This window comes from Apiospora kogelbergensis (genome assembly GCF_038363985.1).
Source record: "Apiospora kogelbergensis strain CBS 113332 chromosome Unknown utg000007l_segment0_segment0, whole genome shotgun sequence".
NCBI classification, from domain to species: domain Eukaryota; kingdom Fungi; phylum Ascomycota; class Sordariomycetes; order Amphisphaeriales; family Apiosporaceae; genus Apiospora; species Apiospora kogelbergensis.
In genome coordinates, this window is record NW_027117424.1 from 3,066,055 (window position 1) to 3,089,017 (window position 22,963).

At 51.1% G+C, this 22,963-nt stretch overlaps 10 protein-coding genes across 10 annotated transcripts; 7 read left to right on the forward strand and 3 right to left on the reverse strand.

The window, feature by feature from the left end:
• Positions 1–338: 338 nt before the first annotated feature.
• On the reverse strand, positions 339–974 carry PG998_011352 (uncharacterized protein; the record flags this gene model as incomplete). Its single annotated transcript, XM_066878168.1, has 2 exons — positions 339–468; positions 586–974. The coding sequence occupies 2 exons, from the start codon at positions 972–974 to the stop codon at positions 339–341; spliced, it is 519 nt and encodes a 172-aa protein (XP_066727222.1).
• A 742-nt stretch (positions 975–1,716) lies between these two features.
• PG998_011353 (uncharacterized protein) lies at positions 1,717–3,168 on the forward strand (the record flags this gene model as incomplete). Its single annotated transcript, XM_066878169.1, has 1 exon — positions 1,717–3,168. The coding sequence occupies one exon, from the start codon at positions 1,717–1,719 to the stop codon at positions 3,166–3,168; it is 1,452 nt and encodes a 483-aa protein (XP_066727223.1).
• A 1,679-nt stretch (positions 3,169–4,847) lies between these two features.
• Positions 4,848–5,599, forward strand: PG998_011354 (uncharacterized protein; the record flags this gene model as incomplete). Its single annotated transcript, XM_066878170.1, has 2 exons — positions 4,848–5,297; positions 5,387–5,599. The coding sequence occupies 2 exons, from the start codon at positions 4,848–4,850 to the stop codon at positions 5,597–5,599; spliced, it is 663 nt and encodes a 220-aa protein (XP_066727224.1).
• An 845-nt stretch (positions 5,600–6,444) lies between these two features.
• On the forward strand, positions 6,445–7,451 carry PG998_011355 (alpha beta-hydrolase; the record flags this gene model as incomplete). The annotated part of the gene is made up of 2 exons (XM_066878171.1): positions 6,445–6,924; positions 7,002–7,451. 2 exons carry the CDS (start codon positions 6,445–6,447, stop codon positions 7,449–7,451), a joined length of 930 nt encoding a protein of 309 aa, XP_066727225.1.
• Positions 7,452–7,857: 406 nt separating this feature from the next.
• On the forward strand, positions 7,858–11,677 carry PG998_011356 (uncharacterized protein; the record flags this gene model as incomplete). The annotated part of the gene is made up of 15 exons (XM_066878172.1): positions 7,858–7,982; positions 8,066–8,120; positions 8,176–8,198; positions 8,247–8,291; positions 8,340–8,811; positions 8,866–9,000; positions 9,057–9,076; positions 9,132–9,152; positions 9,206–9,408; positions 9,474–9,566; positions 9,619–9,656; positions 9,714–9,864; positions 9,928–10,347; positions 10,405–11,486; positions 11,549–11,677. The coding sequence occupies 15 exons, from the start codon at positions 7,858–7,860 to the stop codon at positions 11,675–11,677; spliced, it is 3,012 nt and encodes a 1,003-aa protein (XP_066727226.1).
• Positions 11,678–11,899: 222 nt separating this feature from the next.
• PG998_011357 (het domain-containing protein) lies at positions 11,900–13,670 on the reverse strand (the record flags this gene model as incomplete). Its single annotated transcript, XM_066878173.1, has 2 exons — positions 11,900–11,925; positions 12,044–13,670. 2 exons carry the CDS (start codon positions 13,668–13,670, stop codon positions 11,900–11,902), a joined length of 1,653 nt encoding a protein of 550 aa, XP_066727227.1.
• A 1,882-nt stretch (positions 13,671–15,552) lies between these two features.
• On the forward strand, positions 15,553–17,333 carry PG998_011358 (kinase-like domain-containing protein; the record flags this gene model as incomplete). Its single annotated transcript, XM_066878174.1, has 2 exons — positions 15,553–16,517; positions 16,574–17,333. The coding sequence occupies 2 exons, from the start codon at positions 15,553–15,555 to the stop codon at positions 17,331–17,333; spliced, it is 1,725 nt and encodes a 574-aa protein (XP_066727228.1).
• A 1,006-nt stretch (positions 17,334–18,339) lies between these two features.
• On the reverse strand, positions 18,340–18,582 carry PG998_011359 (uncharacterized protein; the record flags this gene model as incomplete). Its single annotated transcript, XM_066878175.1, has 1 exon — positions 18,340–18,582. The coding sequence occupies one exon, from the start codon at positions 18,580–18,582 to the stop codon at positions 18,340–18,342; it is 243 nt and encodes an 80-aa protein (XP_066727229.1).
• Positions 18,583–19,207: 625 nt separating this feature from the next.
• Positions 19,208–20,513, forward strand: PG998_011360 (uncharacterized protein; the record flags this gene model as incomplete). The annotated part of the gene is made up of 5 exons (XM_066878176.1): positions 19,208–19,688; positions 19,743–19,833; positions 19,884–20,116; positions 20,173–20,246; positions 20,484–20,513. The coding sequence occupies 5 exons, from the start codon at positions 19,208–19,210 to the stop codon at positions 20,511–20,513; spliced, it is 909 nt and encodes a 302-aa protein (XP_066727230.1).
• A 1,544-nt stretch (positions 20,514–22,057) lies between these two features.
• On the forward strand, positions 22,058–22,342 carry PG998_011361 (uncharacterized protein; the record flags this gene model as incomplete). The annotated part of the gene is made up of 1 exon (XM_066878177.1): positions 22,058–22,342. The coding sequence occupies one exon, from the start codon at positions 22,058–22,060 to the stop codon at positions 22,340–22,342; it is 285 nt and encodes a 94-aa protein (XP_066727231.1).
• Between the last annotated feature and the right edge of the window lie 621 nt (positions 22,343–22,963).

Here is a 22,963-nt window from a genome sequence, read left to right on the forward strand (position 1 = left end):
TGTTTTCCTAGAAATAGCGCTAATACTGAGAGAAGTCTTCGGCCCGCTAAAAGGGGTATTACTCAGCTTGATACATGAAGAGGAACATGCCAAGAGCAAAATTTATGTTTAGAAGATGAAAAAACTGTAGATTGAAGTAAGGCGGTGTTTTCTATCTCACAGAAAAATGGTGAAGAAGTTGAAGAATAAAATGATAAACCCCTAAAATGACAATGCGCCCAACGCAATCCCTGTTGACACTCCGTAAACCCTTTGCAATGCCCTTGTCAAATAGTACGCAGAGGCTCGCTCCCCTGTTGCCACTAGTTGCTGAATGTTCTCTATTTAGAACAAGCAATCTAAGGCTTCTGTGAGTTCCAGAAGTCGCGCTGCTGCTCGCAGACTCTGACGGCGGTCTGGTGACCCGCGTCGACAGTGCCGCCCATAGCCTGGCAAGCCTTGTTGGCGTTCTTGCGCTCTTTAACACATCTGTTATTCGGTTTTATTAGTCCACTCTAATACATAGTTATAGAAGGTTAAGGGGAAAGGGAAAGAAATATAGTAAAAGAAAGAAAGAAATATAATAAGGAGAGAGAGAAAACTTACGTTCGGTAGCCAGTGAGGCACTTGTTCTTCACCTCCTTGCGCTTCTTCTGGTCCTTGGACTTCTGGAAGTCGGTGCGGCTGGTGCTGGGGCACTTGGTCTGGCCCTCGTGGGCTTTCTTGGTGGCTTCGCTCATCTTGTTGCGGTTCTGGTCGTACTTGGCAGCGGCGGCTGCCTCCGTGGGGCGTGGGGCGTTGCAGGTCTCGCCGTCGCGGGCGAAGAGGAGCTCGACGGCGCGGCGGGTGAAGTCGTAGTCGGTAGCCGAGGCGCCGTACTCCTCGGCAGTGCGAGCTACGAGGGCATCTCCATTGATCTCGGTAGCAGGGGCGGCGGAGATCAGAGTGGGAGCGGCAAGGAGGAGGAGGGAGACGAGCTGCGTAGTGAACTGCATCGTGACTGTGGTGGTGGTTGACCTGGGATAGAGTATAGTAGAAGAGTCACGTAGAGTGTTTGTAGAAGTGTAGAGGATAGTAAGTAGTAGGCGTTGTACGTTTGTCGAGTGTGTTAATGTGATGACTGAGATGAGTTTGGATATTGAGGAGGCTTTCATCGACATTATATATTCATGACTGAGACATCTTGATATGTCCATCCAGCGCATCTGAGAATATGAGGTCGCATAGTAGAGAGTAAGCAAGTCCAACATACTCATCCTGATGACCAGAAGGATACGCTAGGCCGTCATGCCTCGAATGAGAATACTGTACCGGTATAGTGTTGAATATCGAAGTTGGTATATCGGCATCTACCCGTGACCTAAAATTAGACGACGAGAGTCTGGCTAGGGCTTACTTAGCCGCATCGACGCCATGGCCTGCGATAGCTGGTAGAACGCATGAGCGCTATTGTGATTTGTGCTTACTGTTTTCTATCAAGAAAGGGGATTGGCTTGGCTGTAGCTGAGACCCCCCACTGTTAATTAATAATCGCCCTAGGCTGTTCGGTCGTTTCAACTTTGGAAGCGTCAGCACCAGCATCAGCACCAGCACCAGCACCCTCAATTCAACCAACTCTAGCAAAAGACACCCGGGCCTGTCCAACATATACTGCCATCAGTTGTGCGCGATCCCGATAATCAAATCCTTCAATCTGCGTCTTCTCCCTTCCCACCTAGCTTCACAAGAGATACCACCATGCATCACGCACTACTCCTCCCCGAAATCGTGGCCGCCATCATCAAGTCGGATAGCAGCGAGCCAGGCTATCTTCACACTTGCCTCTTGGTCAACCGCTTGTTCTCAGAGGAAGCCCGCCGGCTCTTGTGGTACGGGTGCGGATCGCGGTACAATTCTGCCACTGCCGGCCATGTCACTCCCGGCATCCGTCAGCTCGCCGAAATCAGCCAGCACAGCCGCCAGCGGGCCCAGATCTACGCAAACTTCGTCAACATCCTAAACTTCGCCGAGCCACGAGAGTCGTGGCCCTACGGGGACGAGGCCCAATGGCATCATGATCTCGCCTGCCTGCAATACCCGCAGCTCCAAGAAGTGAGCTTCTTCCCGAGTAAGGAGGCTGCCAGTTTGAACAAGGGCGATGTGGTCGTCCGCTATGCACAACCCAGCCTGTGTCACTTTGAGCTCTTCGCAGGAAGCGAACTCTCCGACGCGTTCTTGGATGAGCTGCGTACCAACTGTCCTAAATTACAGCATCTCGAGCTGTCGTCTTCTGGCTACAACACTACGACGCCGGATGCTCTGCTTCGATTCCTCACCACTTTCGACTCTTTGACTAGCCTCACAATGCAAATCGAGGTTGCCCAAGACCTCTGGACACGGGAAGCATTTCGTGTTGTCGGGCAATATGCAAATCTGGAGTTTTTGAATATTTCCCTCGTTCACGATGCCTGGATCCAAGGAGAAGAGACTCTGTTTCCGGCTATGAAGCACCTATATACGAGCATCTCGACCAGCGGTCTGGGCCTGCTAAGTCATCACATGCCGAACCTATCCACACTCCACGCAAAGCTACTGCATCCATGCAATAGCATGGAGGCCTTGGCCAGTTATCCGCGGCTGAAGGATCTGAAAGTTACGCTTAGCGAAGTGACCAGATTTACAGGAGCCGACTTGCTACTCATAGCGGAGAACTGCCCCGAACTTCAGAGTATCGAAGTGGGTCATGATGGCCCACGCCCGTCTGCCGAGGGCCTGGATGACTCCATGATGGAGAGTATTGCGCGCAATATACCGAACATCCAGGAGTTTAAGCTACAAAAAGTTGACACGGAGGCACTCACGCTGGAATCGATCAAGTCCCTTGGGCGTCACTGCCCGAAGTTGAAGGACTTAAGCTTGTCCTACGTCTCGATTGACTGGGAAGATGGCGATGAATTAATATCTGATAGCATTTGGTGTTTGAACCTGGAGTTACACAGCGAACTTCACACCCGATTGTGGCCAGACGACTATGATGAAGATGGTGACGGAGAAGCTCCTGTCTCAAGGGAGCAAATTATAGGAATGGCAGAACACTTCGGACGCCGGTTTCCAAGCATGGAATACTTTTATCTTAGTGGTGGCGGAGAAGGCGAAGAAGTCTTCAATGAAGTATTAGGGGATTTCATAGAATTAAGGTCGTGTGAATAGGTGTTGCAGATTCCTTATGGTCTTCGACTCTCAAGTCACCTGCTCAGATAAATCAGTCCTTCTGAAGCGGGTCGGGATGAAGTAAGCACACCGGGCCGCATTCTACTTCCCTAAAAAGCCGCTGGTGGTGACTGACCATTATGGAACAGTTCATCCCATTTTGGAAGGTAGATGAGCAGGCCTAGTAACGTTTCAGGGATATTTATTCAATTCGGGCTACAATTACCCTTCGCGTAACCGCATGCAACAAATGATCGACCGCCTCTGCATCCGCCTGACAGCTGTTAAGTCGAATGACTGCCGTCGTACAGTTTACAACAAGTGCTGACGTTCTGACTTACGTACGAAAGTGTAATATTGCCTGCTGGCCCAGGCCTTTCCCTTAACAGAGTCCTCTAGCCCTATCAGGGGCTGGCCCTGTCGATACAACCCCACGATTCCCTATATGGCTGCTCACATAATCACCTTACTCAGGCACCAGACACATGGTGCATATTCGATTGCATGCAGGGTTAGCAGAAATACTCAATAGATCTATCAACCCTGTAGGTTTGACGCAAATACACACCGCGGCATTTTAGTTTCTCCAGTGGTATTACATGCCCCTCGAGGAATGTGTAATCGCATTCTCCATATTCTATTTTCCGGTCTACAAACCTCACCTGGTGCTGAGTCAACCCAGACATTCGACGCTGTGTTGTGGGGGTACTGACGGTAAGGCTTATCTTACACATAAATGAAAGCTGACACCAAGAAAAAAAGCCTTTCCTATTGTGGTCGCCGCTATGTGGTGATCATCGCACAACGCAGCCTGACCAGGGCTGGCTCCCCTCCAGCTCCTGACAAGTATCGTGGCCTGCCTCTGAGCTCTGCGTTTACTACGGTTGTGAAAGCTCGCCAGGCAAAATAGAACATAGCATGATCAACTTCAACGTTACATGATGCTGTTCCCCAAGGTACACTTGGATGAGCATTTTCTTCCATGAGTTACTCAGGGGTTGGAATCCTTCATAAGATGTACCACCATCTTGATTGGGTCAAGTGTATTGCAGGATTTTGGCAAGCGAACGGGAATGGAACCATCCATGGTGGTTCCGTTACCAGAGACTGCCTTTGGACTTACTCATCGATAGATACCGAGCGTCGCCGAGGGAATGCTATTTTCGCTGCATCCCTATCGGCATTATTCTAAACTCATATGATTCTGAAGATGAAGGTATACACCAATGGCATCGTTACATCCAATGCATGCAGCCTTGGGTCACACATCTTTTGTGGTGTGCAAAAGTGCTTATTGTTTCTGCTGGATGTTGGAAATCTGCCTTAGCATGATATGGAACCAATATCACACGCATGTCACGAGGCATACACACGAGGCACGCATAAACGATCGCTTCAGCGAGGATTTCTTCAACCCGCTCGTCCCGGAAGGTCAAAAGGGATGAAGGATTACTCAGATACATCTTGGCAGAGGTGTCTAGACTGCTGGCCATGGGAATATATCGCGATGTCCTTCAACTATAAAGATCGTGTCTCCTGCCATCGATGTCGAGATTTTTTGTCTTGATCTTCAGGCAAATCACAAGACACGGACAGCCCTCCTACTACCTAGCATCTTCTAATAGTCAATTGCCCCTATCCTTATCACTGCTCTCCCTTCGTTCCCTCGCCCCTTCAAGATGATCAGCCTTAACCTCTTCGCCCTGGCCACCGCCAGCCTGCTCTCTCTCAGCAGCGCCGCCCCGGCTCCCGCCCCAGCCGCTGATTTCGCGCCCAAGAACGAGACGCTCTCAATTCAGTCGGCGCCGACGTGGATCTCGGGCCCCTGGCAGAACTTCCCGGCCATCAACACCTGGCAGACGTTTGACCAGATGTTCGACGCCAACAAGAACTCGATGAAGTCGACGGGCAGCACCTGGGACGACATCGGCCGCATCAACGTGGCGATCCGCGACGCGTCCAAGAACATCGGCGTCGATGAGCGCGTCATCCTCGGCATCATCATGCAGGAGAGCCACGGCTACGTCGGCGTCCGCACCACCTTCAGCCCCGGCGACAACATCCCCACCGCGGGCATCATGCAGTGCAGCAGCTGCCCGGGGTACCCGGGACGGACTGGCCTGAGCCAGGTGAGTGATAATAGCCATGGCCTACCCACCTGCTTACTGTCAAGATATGCTTCTTTTACTAACGGGAGCCCTCCTCCCACTTCACGTAGGACGAAATCTCCGGCATGGTCAACGGTGGCACCCAGCACTACAAGGCCAACCTGAAGGACTTCGGCGACAAGTGGAGCCCCGAGTCCATCTACCCGGCTCTGCGCGAGTATAACTCGGGCTCCGTCAACCCCAACGACCTCAGCGACGGCCGCGGCGCCACGGCCTCCTACGTCAGCGACATTGCCCAGCGTCTCCAGGGCTGGGTTGACTAAGTCGATCAACTGACACCCGCTCTCCGAACTTCTATTTAAAGAGTGCTTCGGCGGCAGGGAGTTCAGTCACTACTAGGAAGTTAAGAAGTGTGTTGGACCGATAGACTTGGTATTGAGACTTTACAGATGGGAAAGACAGAAAGGGGAAAAAGTAGAATCGCAGGAGAGTGTGATGTTTAGATCGTGTCTCTTGCTTTGATTGGTTTCTTACATGTTACCGTCGCTCGCTTAAAGTAATCTTCGAAGTATGTTGTTAGCATACACCAAATGAATGGACATTTCAGTCTTGATCACCATTATTTAACTCGGGACCTAGTGAATAAAAGTATCAAGTCCATTCTCACTCTCGCCTACTAAACACACTGCTAACTATTTCGGCAACCCTAATGAGCTGATGTGGAAGACCATTTCTGGTGGCGGGCTGTCTACTTGGGGTGTCTGAGTTGCTGGTCGAGGGAGCCTCCAGGCTAGGGTACTCCGGCCTGTCTTGGATGTAGACGGAAGTTTGCGCATCCTTGACGGGCGGATCTTTCGTGGACAACAAGATAAAATAAGGTTTGGGATACCGTCGCACTGAGGCTTAGATCCTAGCAGAAATGGCCAAAGACGATCATCAAGAATGGGATCCCATGCTAAGAGTTTATGACTCGTGGATGCAAAATAAGATGAAATACCAAAGGCCTGGAAAGGGGGGAGTCAATCGGCGTGCGCTCCGGAGTCCCCATATAAGAGCGTCCTATAATTACCAGGAACTAGAAGCTTTCGAAAACCCCGTTTTGGTTCTTTGTCCCTTATTTGCTGACCTGCATTAATAAACACGTTCATTTACTCCTACAGTCGCCAAAATGCTGTTCTTTACACAAGCCGCCGCCGCCTTGGCGCTCTTCAACGGTCTCGCGACATCGTCGCCCCTAGCATCCCGAGCAGCAGCAGCAGCCGGGCCACAGTCGACCTTGCAGCAGATAACAGACCTCTACCCCGACCAGTCAGGCAAGGCCAAGATGTACGTTTACGTGCCAGCGCAACTGGCGCCTAAGCCGGCCATCATTGTGGCTCTCCACTTCTGCACCGGCATAGCCGAGGCCTACTTCACCGGATCGCCCTACGCGCAGCTCGCTGACGAGAAGGGCTTCGTCGTCATCTACCCGGAGAGCCCCCACGAGGGGACGTGCTGGGACGTCTCGTCCCGCGAGACGCTGTCGCACGGTGGCAGCAGCAGCGACAGCGCTTCCATTGCCAGTATGGTTGGGTATGCGCTGAAGAAGTACGACGGCGATGCTTCCAAGGTGTTCGTTACTGGTTCTTCATCTGGAGCGATGATGACTGTAAGTAATCCGCCTTTCGGCTACCCCAAACACCCTTCGAATGTCTCCTTTGCTAATCATTGTCGCTTGACAACCAGAATGTCATGGCGGCCACATACCCCGAACTCTTCCAAGCCGCCATCGTCTACTCCGGCGTGGCCGCCGGCTGCTTCGTCTCCACCGCCGGGCTGGTAGATGCGTGGAACAGCACCTGCTCGCAGGGCCAGTCGCACGCCACCGCCGATCAGTGGGCCGACACCGTGCACGACATGTACCCGGGGTACGCCGGCGCGAGGCCGCGCATGCAGATCTACCACGGCAGCGCTGACGCGGCGCTGCTGCCGCCCAACTACAACGAGACCATCAAACAGTGGTCTGGGGTCTTCGGCCTGGACGCGGAAAAGCCTGCGTCGACCCGGGCCGATTTCCCGCTGGCGGGATACACGACGACGACGTGGTCGGCGGAGTTGCAGGGCATTTACGCGCTGGGGGTGGGCCATACGGTTCCTATCCGCGGTGATGACGATATGGCGTTCTTTGGGCTGTAGTCTAGAGCGAGTAATCAGAATGGTCAATTCAACCAATGTACATGCAATTTCCGCGTCGAGTGTGTGCGACCAGGGGCGTGCCATTCTCCCGGATACGCCAGGCGGTGTAAGTAGGAGGCCATCGATGACAGCGACCCGGTAACGAATTACCCCGCGAATAACGAACGACGTACAGGCATGCGGCGTAGTGTCGTGGAGAAACTGGCCCCTCTCTTGGCCCGCCGCCTTCCCCAAATGCGGCTGTCAACTCCGCAGCGGCTATATCTGCATGTGGGGGTCGTTGGAACTTAACCGACGACGATGGGGACTACATATATCGTGATTTGGAGAAGAAGAAGCATGTTGCGCTACCTGATTTCTTCACCGAACGGACCGACCTTGTTTCACCTCGGACACTTCCCTCACCATGGTGTCCCTCAGAGGTCTCTCGGCCCTACTGGGCGTGGCTGTCTCACTGGCTTCCGTTCACGGACAGGACACCGTCGCTGATTGGCCGGTGCACAACAACGGTCTGAACAAAGTTGTCGAATGGTATGCGATTGAAACTCCAACTTTAACCTTCTTACCTTATCTCCACCACCATCACGTTGCTACACCAAACTAACGTAGCGCAGGGACCATCACAGTTTTATGATAAACGGCGAGAGACTCTTTGTGTTTTCGGGAGAGGTAGGAATGACCATACTAGACATTCTGTTCGACGATAATGTGCTGACCTGAGCAGTTTCATTACTGGCGTTATCCCGTGTAAGAATCCTTCAACTGTACCACGATGGACTAAGCTGACCCTGGTAGGCCGGAGCTATGGCGCGACTTGCTGGAGAAGATTAGAGCCGCTGGGTATGTGGTTGTCTCCAGCCTCCTCGTATCCAAAGACTAACCTCTCAGCTTCAACGCCTTTTCTATCTACAACCACTGGGGCTACCACAACCCCAAGCCCGGCGTCCTCGACTTCGAGAGCGGGGCTCATAACTTCACCTCCATCATGACCATGGCCAAGGAGCTGGGCATGTACATGATCATCCGTCCCGGCCCCTACGTGAACGCCGAAGCCAACGCTGGAGGCTTCCCTCTGTGGGTGACGACCGGCGCGTACGGCGAGCTGAGAGACAACGATCCCCGCTACACCGAGGCCTGGAAGCCGTACATGGCTGAGGTTTCGCGCATCATCGCACCTCATCTCATCACCAACGGCGGCAACGTCGTCATGTTCCAGATCGAAAACGAGCTGGGAAACCAGTGGACCAACATTGCCAACAAGACGGACAACACGCCGGTTCAGGAATACATGCAGCTTCTCGAAGAGACGGCTCGGGAGAGCGGGATCGATGTGCCTCTTACTCACAATGCGCCGAACATGGTGAGAACCCCCCACTCTCCTTTCGACTGCAGAGGAGATGACTGACAGAACCAGAACGGCTACTCTTGGTCCAAAGACTTCTCCAATGCCACTGGAAATGTTGATGTGGTTGGGCTCGATAGCTACCCATCTTGCTGGTCGTGTAACCTGAGCGAGTGCACTGGAACGAATGGAAAATATGTTGCTTATGTGAGTAATTGCCCCCTCTCTAGTTTACCGATAACGTACTAATAGACAGCTCCTAGCAAACCATCAATTACTACGAGTAAGTAATGATCTATCAAAGCAATAACAGATAATCTAATACAGGGGTCCAACAGTTATTTCACCGTACAGTCTCCGTAAGTCTTCCTTATCGTTTCAGATTGAGCGGCTTGGCTTACTCCCTGTATAGAACTCAGCCCAACTTCATGCCCGAGTTCCAGGGCGGTTCGTATAACCCATGGGGAGGCCCGCGTGGTGGCTGCCCCGCGGATATTGGCGTCGACTTTGCCAACCTGTTCTACCGAAATTTGATCTACCAGAGAGTTAGCGCCATCTCTCTGTACATGCTTTTTGGTGGCACGTCATGGGGCTGGCACGCTGCTCCAGTTGTTGGTAAGAAAATTCCTGAGACGACTTCCTCGATAGATTTTACATGGGCTAATCACATCATATTCTAGCAACGAGTTATGACTACTCGTCTCCCATCTCGGAGAACAGGATTATTGGCGACAAGTACTACGAGACAAAAGTTCTTACACAATTCACTAGGAGTAAGCCGCCCCCAAATTGAGCGTAATTGAGGAGACAGCTAACATGACATAGTTGCGAAGGATTTGGCCTTCACAAATCGCGTAGGAAATGTACGCACCTAGATAAGTTCGCCGAGAGATAAGGAATCATAACTGACATAACAACAGAATACCGATTATACCGACAATAAAGCAGTTGCCACATCGGAGCTTCGAAATCCTGATACTGGCGCAGCGTTCTACGTGGTCATGCACGCAGACTCGACATCGTCCAATCCTGAAGCCTTCAAACTCCAAGTCAACACGTCCGTAGGAGAAAGTGAGGCATTCCGCACCATCAATACTCTCACAGTGACAGCTTTCTAACACGCTTCTTACTTAGTAACCATGCCCCAACACGGGGGTGAGATTGCCCTTAGTGGACATCAAGCCAAGATCCTCGTGACCGATTTCAAGTTCGGAACCAAAACGCTTCTGTATTCCACCGCTGAGGTCCTTACGTATTCGGTCGTTGACGGAAAAGAAGTTTTGGTTCTTTGGGTTCCCACGGGCGAGTCCGCCGAGTTCAGCATCAAAGGCATTGCTTCAGCCAAGCTTGTGTCCTGCGGCGGGTGCGCCAATGTGAAGGTCTTCGAGGATGGAGGCTCGAACACAACGACTGTCTCGTTCATGCAAAACGCCGGTATGAGTCTTATTGAGCTGAGCGATGGATCAAAGGCTGTGCTTCTGGATCGATCGGCGGCTTACCGATTCTGGTCTCCGGCGCTCAGCAACAACCCCTTGGCCTCGGGCAACGAAACAGGTGAGTAATACAGTAGAGTTCCCAAGTTGGGAAGAAGTGACTGACTCCATATATTAGTGCTTGTCCACGGCCCCTACCTTGTACGGTCTGCCACAATCGAAGGACGCACACTAAAGCTCACAGGAGATGTCTCCAATGCCACGACTATTAGTGTCTTCGCTCCCAAGGCTATCTGTTCCTTGACGTGGAACGGCAAAGCGCTTGCCATAACCTCTACCAACAACGGAGTCTTGACCGCAACGGTGGGCGGAGAGGCGCCGCCTACCTTCTCACTACCCGCACTTGGTAGCTGGAAGGTGGCCGATAGTCTCCCCGAGATCCACGCCAACTACTCTGCCACCAGCGAGGCGTGGGTGTCCGCCAACAACACCAAAACTTCCAACCCTACGAAACCCGACCTCGCAAACGGAAACCCTGTGTTGTACGTCGATGACTACAACATCCACGCCGGAACCCACATTTACCGAACCACGTTCCCGAGCACGTCGGGACCACCCACGGGCGTCTTCCTCAACATAACGGGCGGCACCGCTTTCGGATACTCGGCCTGGCTTAATTCGCAGTTCATTGGCTCGTGGCTGGGTCTGTCCTACCTCGACCGAGCCGGCTTGACCCTGTCCTTCGCGAACGCGACGCTGCTCGAAGACGGAAAAGAGAATGTGCTGGTCGTCGTCATGGACAACTCGGGCCACGACCAGCGTGCCGAGGCACTCAACCCCCGCGGAATCACCAACGCGACCCTCTTGGGCTCAGCCGGCCCCTATGCGTTCGGCGCGTGGAAGATCGCTGGCACGGCAGGTCGGCAAGATGTGCTCGACCCGGTGCGCGGTCCCTTGAATGAGGGCGGTCTCTATGCTGAGAGGGTGGGAATGCACCTGCCGGGCTACGACGACTCCAAGTGGTTGTCTACAGCAACGGGCCAAAATACCTTATCCGTCCCCGGCGCCGGTATCCGCGCCTTCCGTACTGTAGTGCCCCTCTCTGTCCCCGCAGGCCTCGACGTGTCCATCTCGTTCCGGCTGACGGCCACCGAAGAGGAGAAGGAGTCCTCCACCAACCAGCTCCGAGCTCTGCTCTTCGTCAACGGATACCAATACGGCCGATTTAACCCGTACATCGGGCACCAGATCGACTTCCCCGTGCCCCCGGAATCTTGAACTACAACGGCGACAACACTATCGCCGTGACCGTGTGGAGCCAGAGCAACCAGGGGGCCGAGATGACTGTCGAGTGGAACGTGGACTACGTGCACGAGACGAGCTACGACATGCGGTTCGACTCGGCGCATCTCCGGCCTGAGTGGACGGAGGACAGGTTGGAGTACGCTTAATGGAGTGCGACAAATGCGAAGAAGCATGAGGGTGAGAAGGCCTGGGAGGAGACAGAAGCAGTTCTCAACAGTCTGCGGTAATTGAAGACTATGTAATTCACCAACTGCTAAGCCAAGTAAGCCCCTTGCTTGTAACAAAGAAACATCTTTCTCTGCCGGTCATTTCGGCTCTCTCGTGATCCATCTGTTCCCAGATGCTTTTCTGGGTAGTAACACTCTCACCTAGTGGATATCTTTTATCCAACGAACTATAAAGGAGCCCTAATTCCCCGTCGTTGTCATCTTCGTCCTTGTTCGCTCGTTTTGCGAGGATAGCCTTGCCGACTATGGCCGGTCCGTGACGCAGGTCCCGAAGGGAAGAGCCACCCGAAACTTGAATTGATCGACAGACGACCGTCACATCGGAGCCGCGGAACTGGCAGAGCTCATCTCCGACCCGTACGCCGGCGCCGTCTGTCATTCCGGGGGCCAAGCCTATCTGACCATTGCTCGCGACGATGGCAACAACATTCCGACCTGCGAGTCGTGTATTGGCCCATTCTACCCAGAACGAACGGCTCTCTCGAGTTTCCGACCCGAAAATACCGTTCTCGAAGGACTCTTCCAATTTTGTGTCGATACAAACCACGCCACTCGTAGTAGCTTTCTTGGTATGGTTCTGCGCCTGTACCCCAAAAAGGTGGGAGAATGCTGGCCTACGGACGAGCCCAAGTTTATGGAAACCCTTCTCTTTTACCAATGATTTCAACATCTTGCGGAACTCATCATGGCGATCTTCGAGCTGAGAAGGGGTGGAATATTGCGGTATGCCCGCCATTGCGGATTTCCATTCCTCCCATTCTGCGAACCCCTTCCAAGGCTGGCCTAAGTGAGCAATCTTGCCGATGACGCGTCCCACGACTTTCGTCTTGGGGCCAGGCCCCAACGGTGATGCAACCTGCATCATTAAGTCCTTATGGGTGTCTGGACTCCTAAGAAGGTGTGATCTCAAATACTGGCATCCCTGCATGATCTGGTCGGGCTTGTTGAACTCCACGAAGTACTTCCATAGAGCTCCCATCATGGCCTCCATAGTCGGCCCAGTTGAATAGTCGACTTCGAATCTGCCGTCACCAATGTCGGCGGCCAACCCCAGAAGGCCGTACAAGCGATCTCGAGGGTCTGTGCAAAGGGACTCTCGTGTCGCCTCAAGCAGCTGCTGCAGCTGACACCCCCGCAGCTGGTGCATACATCTCAACTTGTGAATACGCGCGGGTAGACTTTCGTAGACCATGTTAATCGTCTTGCTGGCCGCACGCGGCTCAAAAATTCGATTCTCTGTTCGATTCTCCAGCAGCTTCACAAGGCCTTCCCACCTGGCCTCGTCGCCGCCGCATTGGAGGCGCAGCTTCTCTGCCAGGACGATTTCCTGGACTATCCACACGCGGCGCCAGTAGGGGCGCCGCAGAAGGTTCAGCAGCGCTCTCCACCGTCGAGCTTGACTCCTCCGGCAGTTTTCGGGGGAGTATTCGGAAAGGCGACCGATCAGGCCGAGGCCGTTGCGGTTTCGTGACGCCAATGCGTCAATCCAAGCCATGGCGATGGAGCTGGTCTCGGAGGCCGTTCCCAGCCAGACGTGCACCGTTTCGGCCTGGCTGTAGATGTCGCGCATGCGGCCGACTTGGTGGTTGCGCTCGCGGACATTGGACTGGTCGATGCATAGCGCGTCAATCCAGAGCACGCGCTCGTAATGGCGCCATCGCAGCTGCCGCAGGGCTTCGTATAGATTGCGTCGGATGGGCACTGCGTTGCCATCGATGAAGCATTCTGGCTGGCCGTTTTCATCGAGACTGCCCCACGTGTAGCTCAGAGCTTCGTAGTCAAGACGGCGCGAGTGTGTCGCTTGGAACATGCGACACTGCAGTGAATCCTCTGAAGAGCCTGGCTCCAAAACGAGGAGACGGAAAGCATCGGGCGCTGACAATGATTCGTATGCGAATTCAGACATGGCCATAGTTATGCGACGGACAACATTTTTTTTAATTCGATCTCATCAATGCTGACAGGAAGAGACACACTTTAGCTGACCTTACCTGCAGCTCGGAGGCCTCTAGTCTGCTGCATTAGCTGTCAGCTGTTTAGCAACCTTGTCAAACGAGATGGATTTCTAGCTGCATCTGTAGCAGACTGCACTAGCAATACTTCGCCACGTCGCCACTACCTCTATAATAACTATAGAATGGTGATTGGCTGGATTGGCTGGCCTTCAAAGACCGAACCAGCGTGTCATCAACTTTAGCGGGGGCAGGCCCTTGGCTGTCATCCATGATGTGAATACGCCGCTCCAACATTACTCCGCACACTTGACTTGCAATTGCCTAATGCCTGGTGAATAACAAATTTTGATAGGCAAGCCTTAAACGAAATATTTGTTTTACTGTACTTCGAAGATCCATTTGCTCGTCATAACCAAATATGTTATTTAGTCCCGTAGGATCCCATTCGTCCTGTCCTTACTACTGCCGCCTGCGCCAAGTTGGCTTACTCCGAATATTAAGGCTTCTATGTTCCTGGGCAATAGCACCATTATAGTCATATATCCACAACTCTGGGTTTCGGCCAATCCATGTCTTAGACGTCATTAGTGATTCGGGAGGAGTCCTGTCCTCGGGAGCCATCGGTCTGTAAGGCAAGTGAGACCAAGCCTCTGGACGGGAGCCTCCAGGAATCTCTGTTTGAGGAAACGCGACGTATAAGTGACCTTGAACGCTCGCATGGTGGGATTCACGGCCAAAATATACCGTGATGTGGGGGTCGGCACCTTCAAGGTCGCCATTTCTGAGTCCAGTGGATTGATTCACGGTAGCTTGACAGTCGTGTACAAACTTTCTGTGGACTGTCAGCTCTAGTATCCTATAACTTGGCTAGGAGGCCTTTTCCTTACCGTATCCAAATGTGTGTAATCCCCAGCTTGAGCTTCTGAGCCTCTTGAATAACGAAGTCTTCCGTTGCTTTAAGAAACTTCTCTGGATTGTTTTCCATTTGAAGCCCTGAGTCCTTCAAGAATTCAACGTCTCTATATGATTTCCAGTACACCTTTGGCGAAATTTGGGTACCCTGTCCTGTTTCACGTTGAGGCACGATAGGCGTGGTCGTGCGAGGAATAAATTTTAGCGGCCCGCCCACTGGTATCGCATCTCCACTATTCCATTCTTTACGTCTGTCGTAGTCTGGGTACTTATCACCCATTTCATAGCAGAGACAGGTATATATAGGGTCAGTCTTTAATATAAGTAATTGAGTCAGGTTGGTAGCGTTACAGGGATACTAACTTCTGTTCGGCAGAAACTCATCCCGTCTTGTATATATGAGTCCCTCATTATCAAGGTGGTTAAAGGCTCTTTATACTTACGAAGTAACTTGAAGCATCACAGCAAGAAAAAAGAAAGTACCTTTCATAAACGGAAAAACAAGGAGATAATGAAAGACACCTAAGTCCCGAATCTCCGCATCATGGATAAAGAGCAATGGATTGAACATAGAAGTTTCAATTGCACAAAGGAAATTTATTAAAGTGTTATAGTCTGCTAATTATTCTGGAGTTCCGTCTTGTTGGTGCCATTGAGGTATGATGTTGTTAATACTTTGAAATCCTCAAATGCATACCAGCTCTAGGATATTTAGCCTATAGGTAATCACATAATGTGACATATCAAAGAAAATTTAAGGACATCTAATTTCTTTGTTTCCTGAACCCCTTGTAACAAAGAATATGAAAAAAAAACAGTTCTTTGTTAGATCCACCACATCATTCTACAACATGAATACTTAAGAAAGTGTCACTGCATTCCTTTCATCCCTCAGTAACATCTACAAGCAATACTGTATCGCCTATCATGACAGACCCCCGCAACACATCAAGTTTGGAAGACGTTCCTACCGTCAAAGCCTTTTCCGATCTTCCATTGCCGAGGTACTACAACGGGTATCCTGAGGAGGAGCTGTACGAACAATTTGAACGATTCGAGAACTATGAGCCTGGTGGCTTTTGCCCCATCGATCTCTCATTCGAAAGCAAGCCAAGTTTCATCAACGACCGCTTCGAAGTCATATACAAACTTGGCTGGGGCGGCTTCGGCACAGTGTGGCTTTGTTATGAGGGGGCCGTTAAGAAGTGGAGGGCCGTGAAGGTCGGTAAAGGCTCGCACACAGAGGAGCACAGTGGGGAAGTCCTCGTTGAGTCGATCATGAAGAAACACTCTGTCGGAGCGGCCGAAGCGATGGAAAACAACATCGTACTGCCATTGGAAACATTTTGGATCGATTCGATCAATGGGAAACATCTCTGCTCGGTACTCCCACTCCTTGGCCCAACGCTCTCGGACTGGGTTGAATGCCTGGAAGAAGACGATCCCGAGCAAGCTCAACGAATTGTTTCACAGATGACCAAGGGGATGAACTTCCTTCACCATCATGGGATCTGTCATGGCGACTTTCGCCCACAAAACATTCTAATGCAGCTCAAGGATGGTGCTTTTGATGATATCGGTATAGACGAGATGTGCGACGAAATCCTGGGAGAGCCAACGATGGTTGACATCATTCTACGCAATGGGAGTGTAAGCCCATATAGTCCGAAAACAGCATATTCCGGTGTTGCATGGGGAAGTGATACCTTATCAAGATTCGTCTCGGATAAAATTGCTATTGTCGACTTTGGCGAAGCATACCTCACAACGAATGCTAATCCACGAGAACTGGGTATTCCTGGGTCTTATGCAGCACCAGAAATCGTCTTTGGAGGGGCGAAGGGAATTGGAACCGATATATGGGCTCTGGCATATTCCATCTTAGAATTCAGGTCATGGTCAAACTTTCCTATGTTCCCGGACGCACGATCCAGATTTCGTTCTATAGAAAGCTTTGCCGGCCCCTGCCCCCATCGTTCAAACGAGCCGTCAAGCAGAAACTGGGTGGCGGCGTGGTAGGCGCCTCCTCTGAGGGAGAACAAAACGAAAAGGGCCCCGAAAGCTCCGAACCCGTCCAAGCTACAAGCACGCCCAGTGGACCAACGATGTTGAACATTATCGACAGCGAACATAAAGAGCGAGAGGGAAAAGAGTTTGATGGACGATTGGAAGGGTTTCTGAGCAGGAGTTGGCGAAGCATGAAGCTAGATCGCAAAGAAATCATCTCTCTGGGTGACCTACTACAAAATCTGTTCCGTTGGAAGTCTGAAGAACGGTGGGATACCGACAAAATACTGGCCCATCGTTGGTTTTCAGAGAAGCACAAAGCGGCAAAGACAAAATCTGACGAGGAAGACCACGACAATGAGCCTGAGACGCAAATCCCAAAGCAACAGGATGATACTACAACCAACCCATCGAACATCATCGACGTTTCGGACAGTATTCCCATTCTATTGGGAAGTGATACCGACTCACAGCAGGTGATACAGCACCAGAAGAGAGCATGGTTTTACTTAAAGCTGTTCACTATGGCTCTATATGGCGCAGGCATTTTCGCAACGATGGTGTTCTTTCTCGCGCACATGTTGTCGATGCCACCTGGCCTTTACGCTGATAGACGAACGGTCAGTAGTCACGAGCCGTCCACAAGCCAACTGACCACAGTCGTGGAGTACGTGGTAATAACTCTTAATCCCCTGGCATGAGGTCTCGGAGGGCTTGGTTCGCATAGTCTGCATATACTGACGCAACAATTATGTCACAATGTTTATAGTTCTATTGATAAGTCACAGTATATATTTTTGTGTCACTATTCTTGACTTGAATACACTGCTCGATCTGATCATCATCACTTCACCTAGTATTTGTCTTACTCTGCCTTGTGTATTAGTTCGCATCTTGATTTTCAGGCCATAATATTGCATAATTATTGATGCGACTTTGCACGTTCAAAACATGTAATACGGATCACCACCGTAACAAGTAACCAGATTTATCCGTGATCCGCCACTTGCAATCCAATACTCGAGTCACCCTGGCTTCAAATGAAGACCGAAAACTTTCCACCTTTACTCTTACGAGAGGTCGGATTTGGGGTATCACCATAGAACGCCGTAAACGGATCGGTGCAGCGCTTTGGGATATCCTCAAATACCTTCCAAACTAGTGGATGACCGTATGTACTATCTTGAAGATTGCGAGACCCAGTGGCAAGAGCTGTGTGCACAGCAGTTCTGCTGTGTTCCCTATCTGCACCGCCGCTTTAGCAAGCAGAACGTCCACCACTAGACCATATCTGCTTAGTACGCTTAAGTACGTCCCCGAAATTTGATTAACAACCAGATGATACAAATGCGAGTCCTGAGAGTGCATGGGTCTAGGTAGTGTTCCCTCGGGGCTTGAATCTCTACTTGTTTTTGAAAAGCTACATCACCCGGCCCTGAATAGTGAATAGGTATAGAGAAGCGGGCTCTGGGATGATGAGCTTATATTGTTTGCCTACGTCATGGGAACCCTATTTTCTATTGGAAATCTAGAAAGCTGCAGTTTCCGCTCTGAGAAGCTTTTGGTCTAGCTCGTCACCGTCCAATTCCACAACTGGTTTAACCTCCTCTTTGAGAGGTGATTCCTGCTTGCTAAGCAACTATCGTTAGTAATGGCCCCAATCAAGATAGCTATTCACAGTTTTGGTGTATGTGTGTGTGTGCGTATTTACCAGGTCTCGGCTTTGTAGATTTTCGGGAACGGGTCTGGTCGCCGGTACTGCTCATACATAGGATGACGGTACTGCCTTGGCCCCAGCACAGCAGCTTCACACTCCTCTGCAAGTTGGAGGCGAGCCCACGGCTTGTCGGTCGTTGCACAGATGTCGCCCAGGTTTGGGTCTTCCGTGTCGGTGGGCAATAGCTTCCTCCATGGCTGAGCTTTCTGGATCTCGGAGTGGGCGATGGGCATCTTGTCAGATGTGGCAAGTGGGCTGGGTAGTCTGGTCGGAAATTTTGAACTGATCTGAACAATGAAGAAAACGTTTCGAGTGGTATTATTCCAGGTTAAGTACACCAGCTTCAACCTAGAGGTCCGATCACGGGTCAAGTGAGGGAACGATGTTCGCTGCCTCTTCTGCATGAATCCGTACGCTGTGCGAGTAAGTGCTACCCATAATCAGGTTCTTCTGTGCTCTTCATGTTGACCCTGATTCTTGCGCCGAGAATAGGAGTCTCATACCCGTCACAACAGAATGTATACGCGTTCAATCTTTTGCCTCTCGAGCAGATCACCTTTGGGAATCCGATATCAAATTCCCAAAAGCAAGGGCAGGACAGATCAAGAGCTTTTAAAAAAATAAGATGCAATAAAATTCACATGTTCGGGGCCAATTATGGAACAGACTCGAGCATTCGAGCATCTGCGGGGAAAGTGGTATCACAATGTGTAACTGGTTCCGGTTGATACGCGAGGCGAGTACCACAGATAGATCGGCATTTTGGTTTCCCACGGTGCAACACCGACATGATGAAAAGATCCAGAGGCTGGTCTGTGGGAATAGGTTGTTGCCAACATACACTAACGGTCATCCCACATGAATAAACCAACGGCTGGCAGGGCTCTTCGCGGAGCCCATTTCAATGAACTTGAGGTAGACAAAGTCTACGTGTCTCTTGCTTTCCTTCGAGATCTGAAGATCTATGAAGTTGAGAAGCCTTACCACTTGACTTTGAACAAGGATAGAGAAGCTGATGCCGTGATCACCAACATTGCCCACGATGTGTACGAGAACATTGAAGCTATGAACATACGAGGTAACGAAGGCGCACTCCACCTTGATATCCATGGCTCGGAACTAGCCAAACACAAGACATCGATGAACACAAAGGACTTCGGCAAGCCAGACGCTGCAGAGAAATATGCCGCCGAGATCAGAAGTTTCCTCGCGGACTATCTTGGTGCCAGGGACGTCCGATTGATGCACTACAAGGTCAGAAATCGCGATTTATCGACTGGGCAAGACCTCAAGAAAGATAACGGCACCAGGGGACGTCCTATCCCAGGTGTGCACATTGGTATACTGATTTCCCACGAAGACTCAACACATGCACTAGGCTGACCGTCAATAGATGCTTCTGCTGAGGGTGCCTTGCGCCGCATCCAGCTACAATGGCCATCACAGGTGGAGGAGCTGGTAAAAGGGCGCTTCCAAATCTTGAAGTGAGCCTAGACCTAGACGCCCTGAGATGCCGTGTACTAACAGTGCGCAGCATATGGAGGCCTCTCACCTCGTCTCTGAAGCATTGGCCGATGGCATTCTGCGACGTTCGCAGCATTGACCCCGGAGACTTGGTGCTAGCAGATCAGATATCACCAGGCTTTCAGGGCGAGAACACATTACTCTACTTCAATCCCCGTCACAGATTCCATTACGTCTCCGACCAAAGCCAGGATGAGGTGTGGATCTTCAAGCAGTATGACTCGTTGATGGGTGTTGCTGGAGGTGAGTGCCTGGCATGATAATAAGATATTGTCGGAGATAGCTGATTGCGACCACAGGATGCCCTCATACTTCATTCCACCTCGAAGCCGAATCGACCACCCATACAGCAGATCAGAGCGTCGAAGTTGCAGTACTGGTTGTTTATTGACGCTCAACCGTTTGAGCTGGTGCAAGGGTCCAGGCTGGTATCACCCTCTTTGAAAGAGAAAGCGAACAGAGGCGCTGTTTCCACCAGGGTATATTGTACTGCGTTCGAATGCCGTTATAATCCGCGATAGTAGTGTCAGCAGTAGCTACTAGCTTCAAGGTCTTAGTCACATGAAGAAGGTGATATTCCAAATTGTGAAGTTCTACTACATGTGTGTAGATTGGCCCATACCTCATTCGAGGAAGTTGAGGAAATATCCATAACTGTATTGGATCAGAATATCGAGGTTGCTAGACACACAGTATTCTAAGTAGTCATATGGATCAAAGACCCCAAACGTGGCATCACTATCTTGTCTGTTGGTGGTGCTCACCTTACCCACCTACAGTACTGTGATATCCAGGCACCACAGCTCAGGGTTGTCTACGGAAATACACGCTGCCAACAGCACACTGATACTACCATTGACTTGATGCCATCACGTCAATGTGAGCTTCATCCATGCTAATGGTGCGGGGTAGTTATAGTACTGTCAATGGTTATCATAAAAGCACAATCGAAGCTCTAAGAGATTCCACACAAGCGGTTCACGTCCATGCCCTCTTCTAGAACCTGCCCTAACAAGTCAAATCTTCCAGGTAATTACGCGTCGCCTTTATCGCTTATCTCTCCCAAACATCAATTTGAACCATACTCGGATACGAAATCACCAGGCAAAATCCAAACCACCGTGCATAACAATAATGTCCACTTGGATGAGTCTAGTTATAACGCATAGCGAGGTAAGCAAACCTTTCCCGAGTATCCGTCCATCAAGCATGTCACTGTTGCCTTTATTTGGGCGCGACTTCCAACGTCGTGTTTTGGTCCAACCTTGTTGTCAATTAACCTGACTTCGACCAGAGAAAAGCCATGTCAATGGTAAGGATTCTTGACAAAGAAGCTCAATAAGATCGAATCTTTACTTTAAGGAAGCCAGGAAGAATTAATTTATAACAGAATGCGATCTTGGATGTTCTCTCATCGGCAGCGTTGCAAGTTGGCCCTGAAGGAGCCTATATTGCAAAGGCATAACCACCTTTCACAAGTATTCACTCCTTATCGCCGATACGTCACCGACGACCAGCAGCACCAGAACTGTCTTGAACATCGGGCAGCTTCTGGTCGAGCAGAGTAAGCCCATGGCTCAGCCTACCCATGCAACCTTGGACCCCACAGAGGAAAAGTTCACGAAGCTGCTCGTTGCCGGATTTCCTAGGAGCAACCTAACCCACAACGAAGCAACCACGCGTTATTCAAGATCGAGTGTAAGTCCAGGCCACGTTCTAGTTCCCCAAGAGTCCAAGCTAACTTGACTCCAAGTGATGAACAAACTTGAGCCTGTCAATCTTGGAGCAGGTCCGAAGCAATAATAGTGCTGGTACTACTGAACAACACTGTATTCATTAACGCCGCAGACTACCAAGTCTAGGAAGATCTTTCACAGTATAAGACCCCGCTATCCCGCTCGTCACTCTCAGCCGGCTCCAGATTCTAGTTGGAATTAGTCATGGAGGCGTGGGCTGGACAGCCGATCGATTTTCATCGGAAACCTCCCAGAGGATGACAACAGCCTCGAACATGTTATGGGTGTCCAAAAAACCTTGGCCTCGAGCATGAGGTCTGTGACCCTGGTTACGGCAGTAGCCAGCCTCCCCTCACATGGTTTTGGTGGTGGAGGACGAGTGCCGATGCAAACTCCTCAGTTGCCGCCCTTAAATCCTAACATGGAGGTAAAATAGCAGAGCGCAACCATGAATGTGCCCCGTCAAGTGTCTCCTCTTGACATCGGACCTCCTGCTGGTATGGTCCAGAGCGGCAGTATATGTCTAGCGGACGAGATTAGACGGGTTATTGGCATCCATGAGACCTCAGCACCAGGCCCATCAGGTCCATCATCATCAGGTTCATCATCATCAGGTCCATCATCATCAGTCGCCTGCTGCGGCTCGTCATACCATACGCTACAGTCCGCTATGGAGTTCATTGTCTGGTTCTCCATCCCCATTCCCATCGTGGTCCTCACCACAGTTCTGTGACTATACGTCAGATCGGTAACTATCCCGAGAGGCCGTCTTACGTGTGACGACTACCTGATGACCTGTGCCACCGTACGTTGCCCAGTATTGGACATACATGCAATGTAAAGATAGGCTGATATAGTGTTCCAGATCGCAGCCTTGACAGTCAGTGCCCTTGAACCCACCTTCGGCATGTACGCCTCTGGTTTTCGAGTCTCCTGGATTTTCGGGGTTGGCTACATGAGTTCCCCTACACTTTAGGCTCGAACACGACGGCTACCAAGGTGGGCAAGAGCCCTACCCCTGAGCCTGCATCCCGGCGAATTGTGGCCCCCAACCGCGAAGACAAGGATTTGGTCTTTCTTCTTTGCGGTTCGATGTCAAGCTGTCAACTGGACAGTTATTTCCTATCGCTGCCAGACAGCTTGGTGAGAAGTTCGTAACCTGGCTGGGGAGATCGGACATGGCATGAGTGTCCACGAAATACCACGCCCGCAACATCCAACCCTACTTGCAACGAAGTGCATATGGTGAAGGGACGCACAATCGACGGTACTAGTCGGGGCGACTTCTAGGGGGGCCATGGTAAGGATTTGCCAGACCTCAAGATTATCTGGCACTACGAGAAGCTCGAATTTA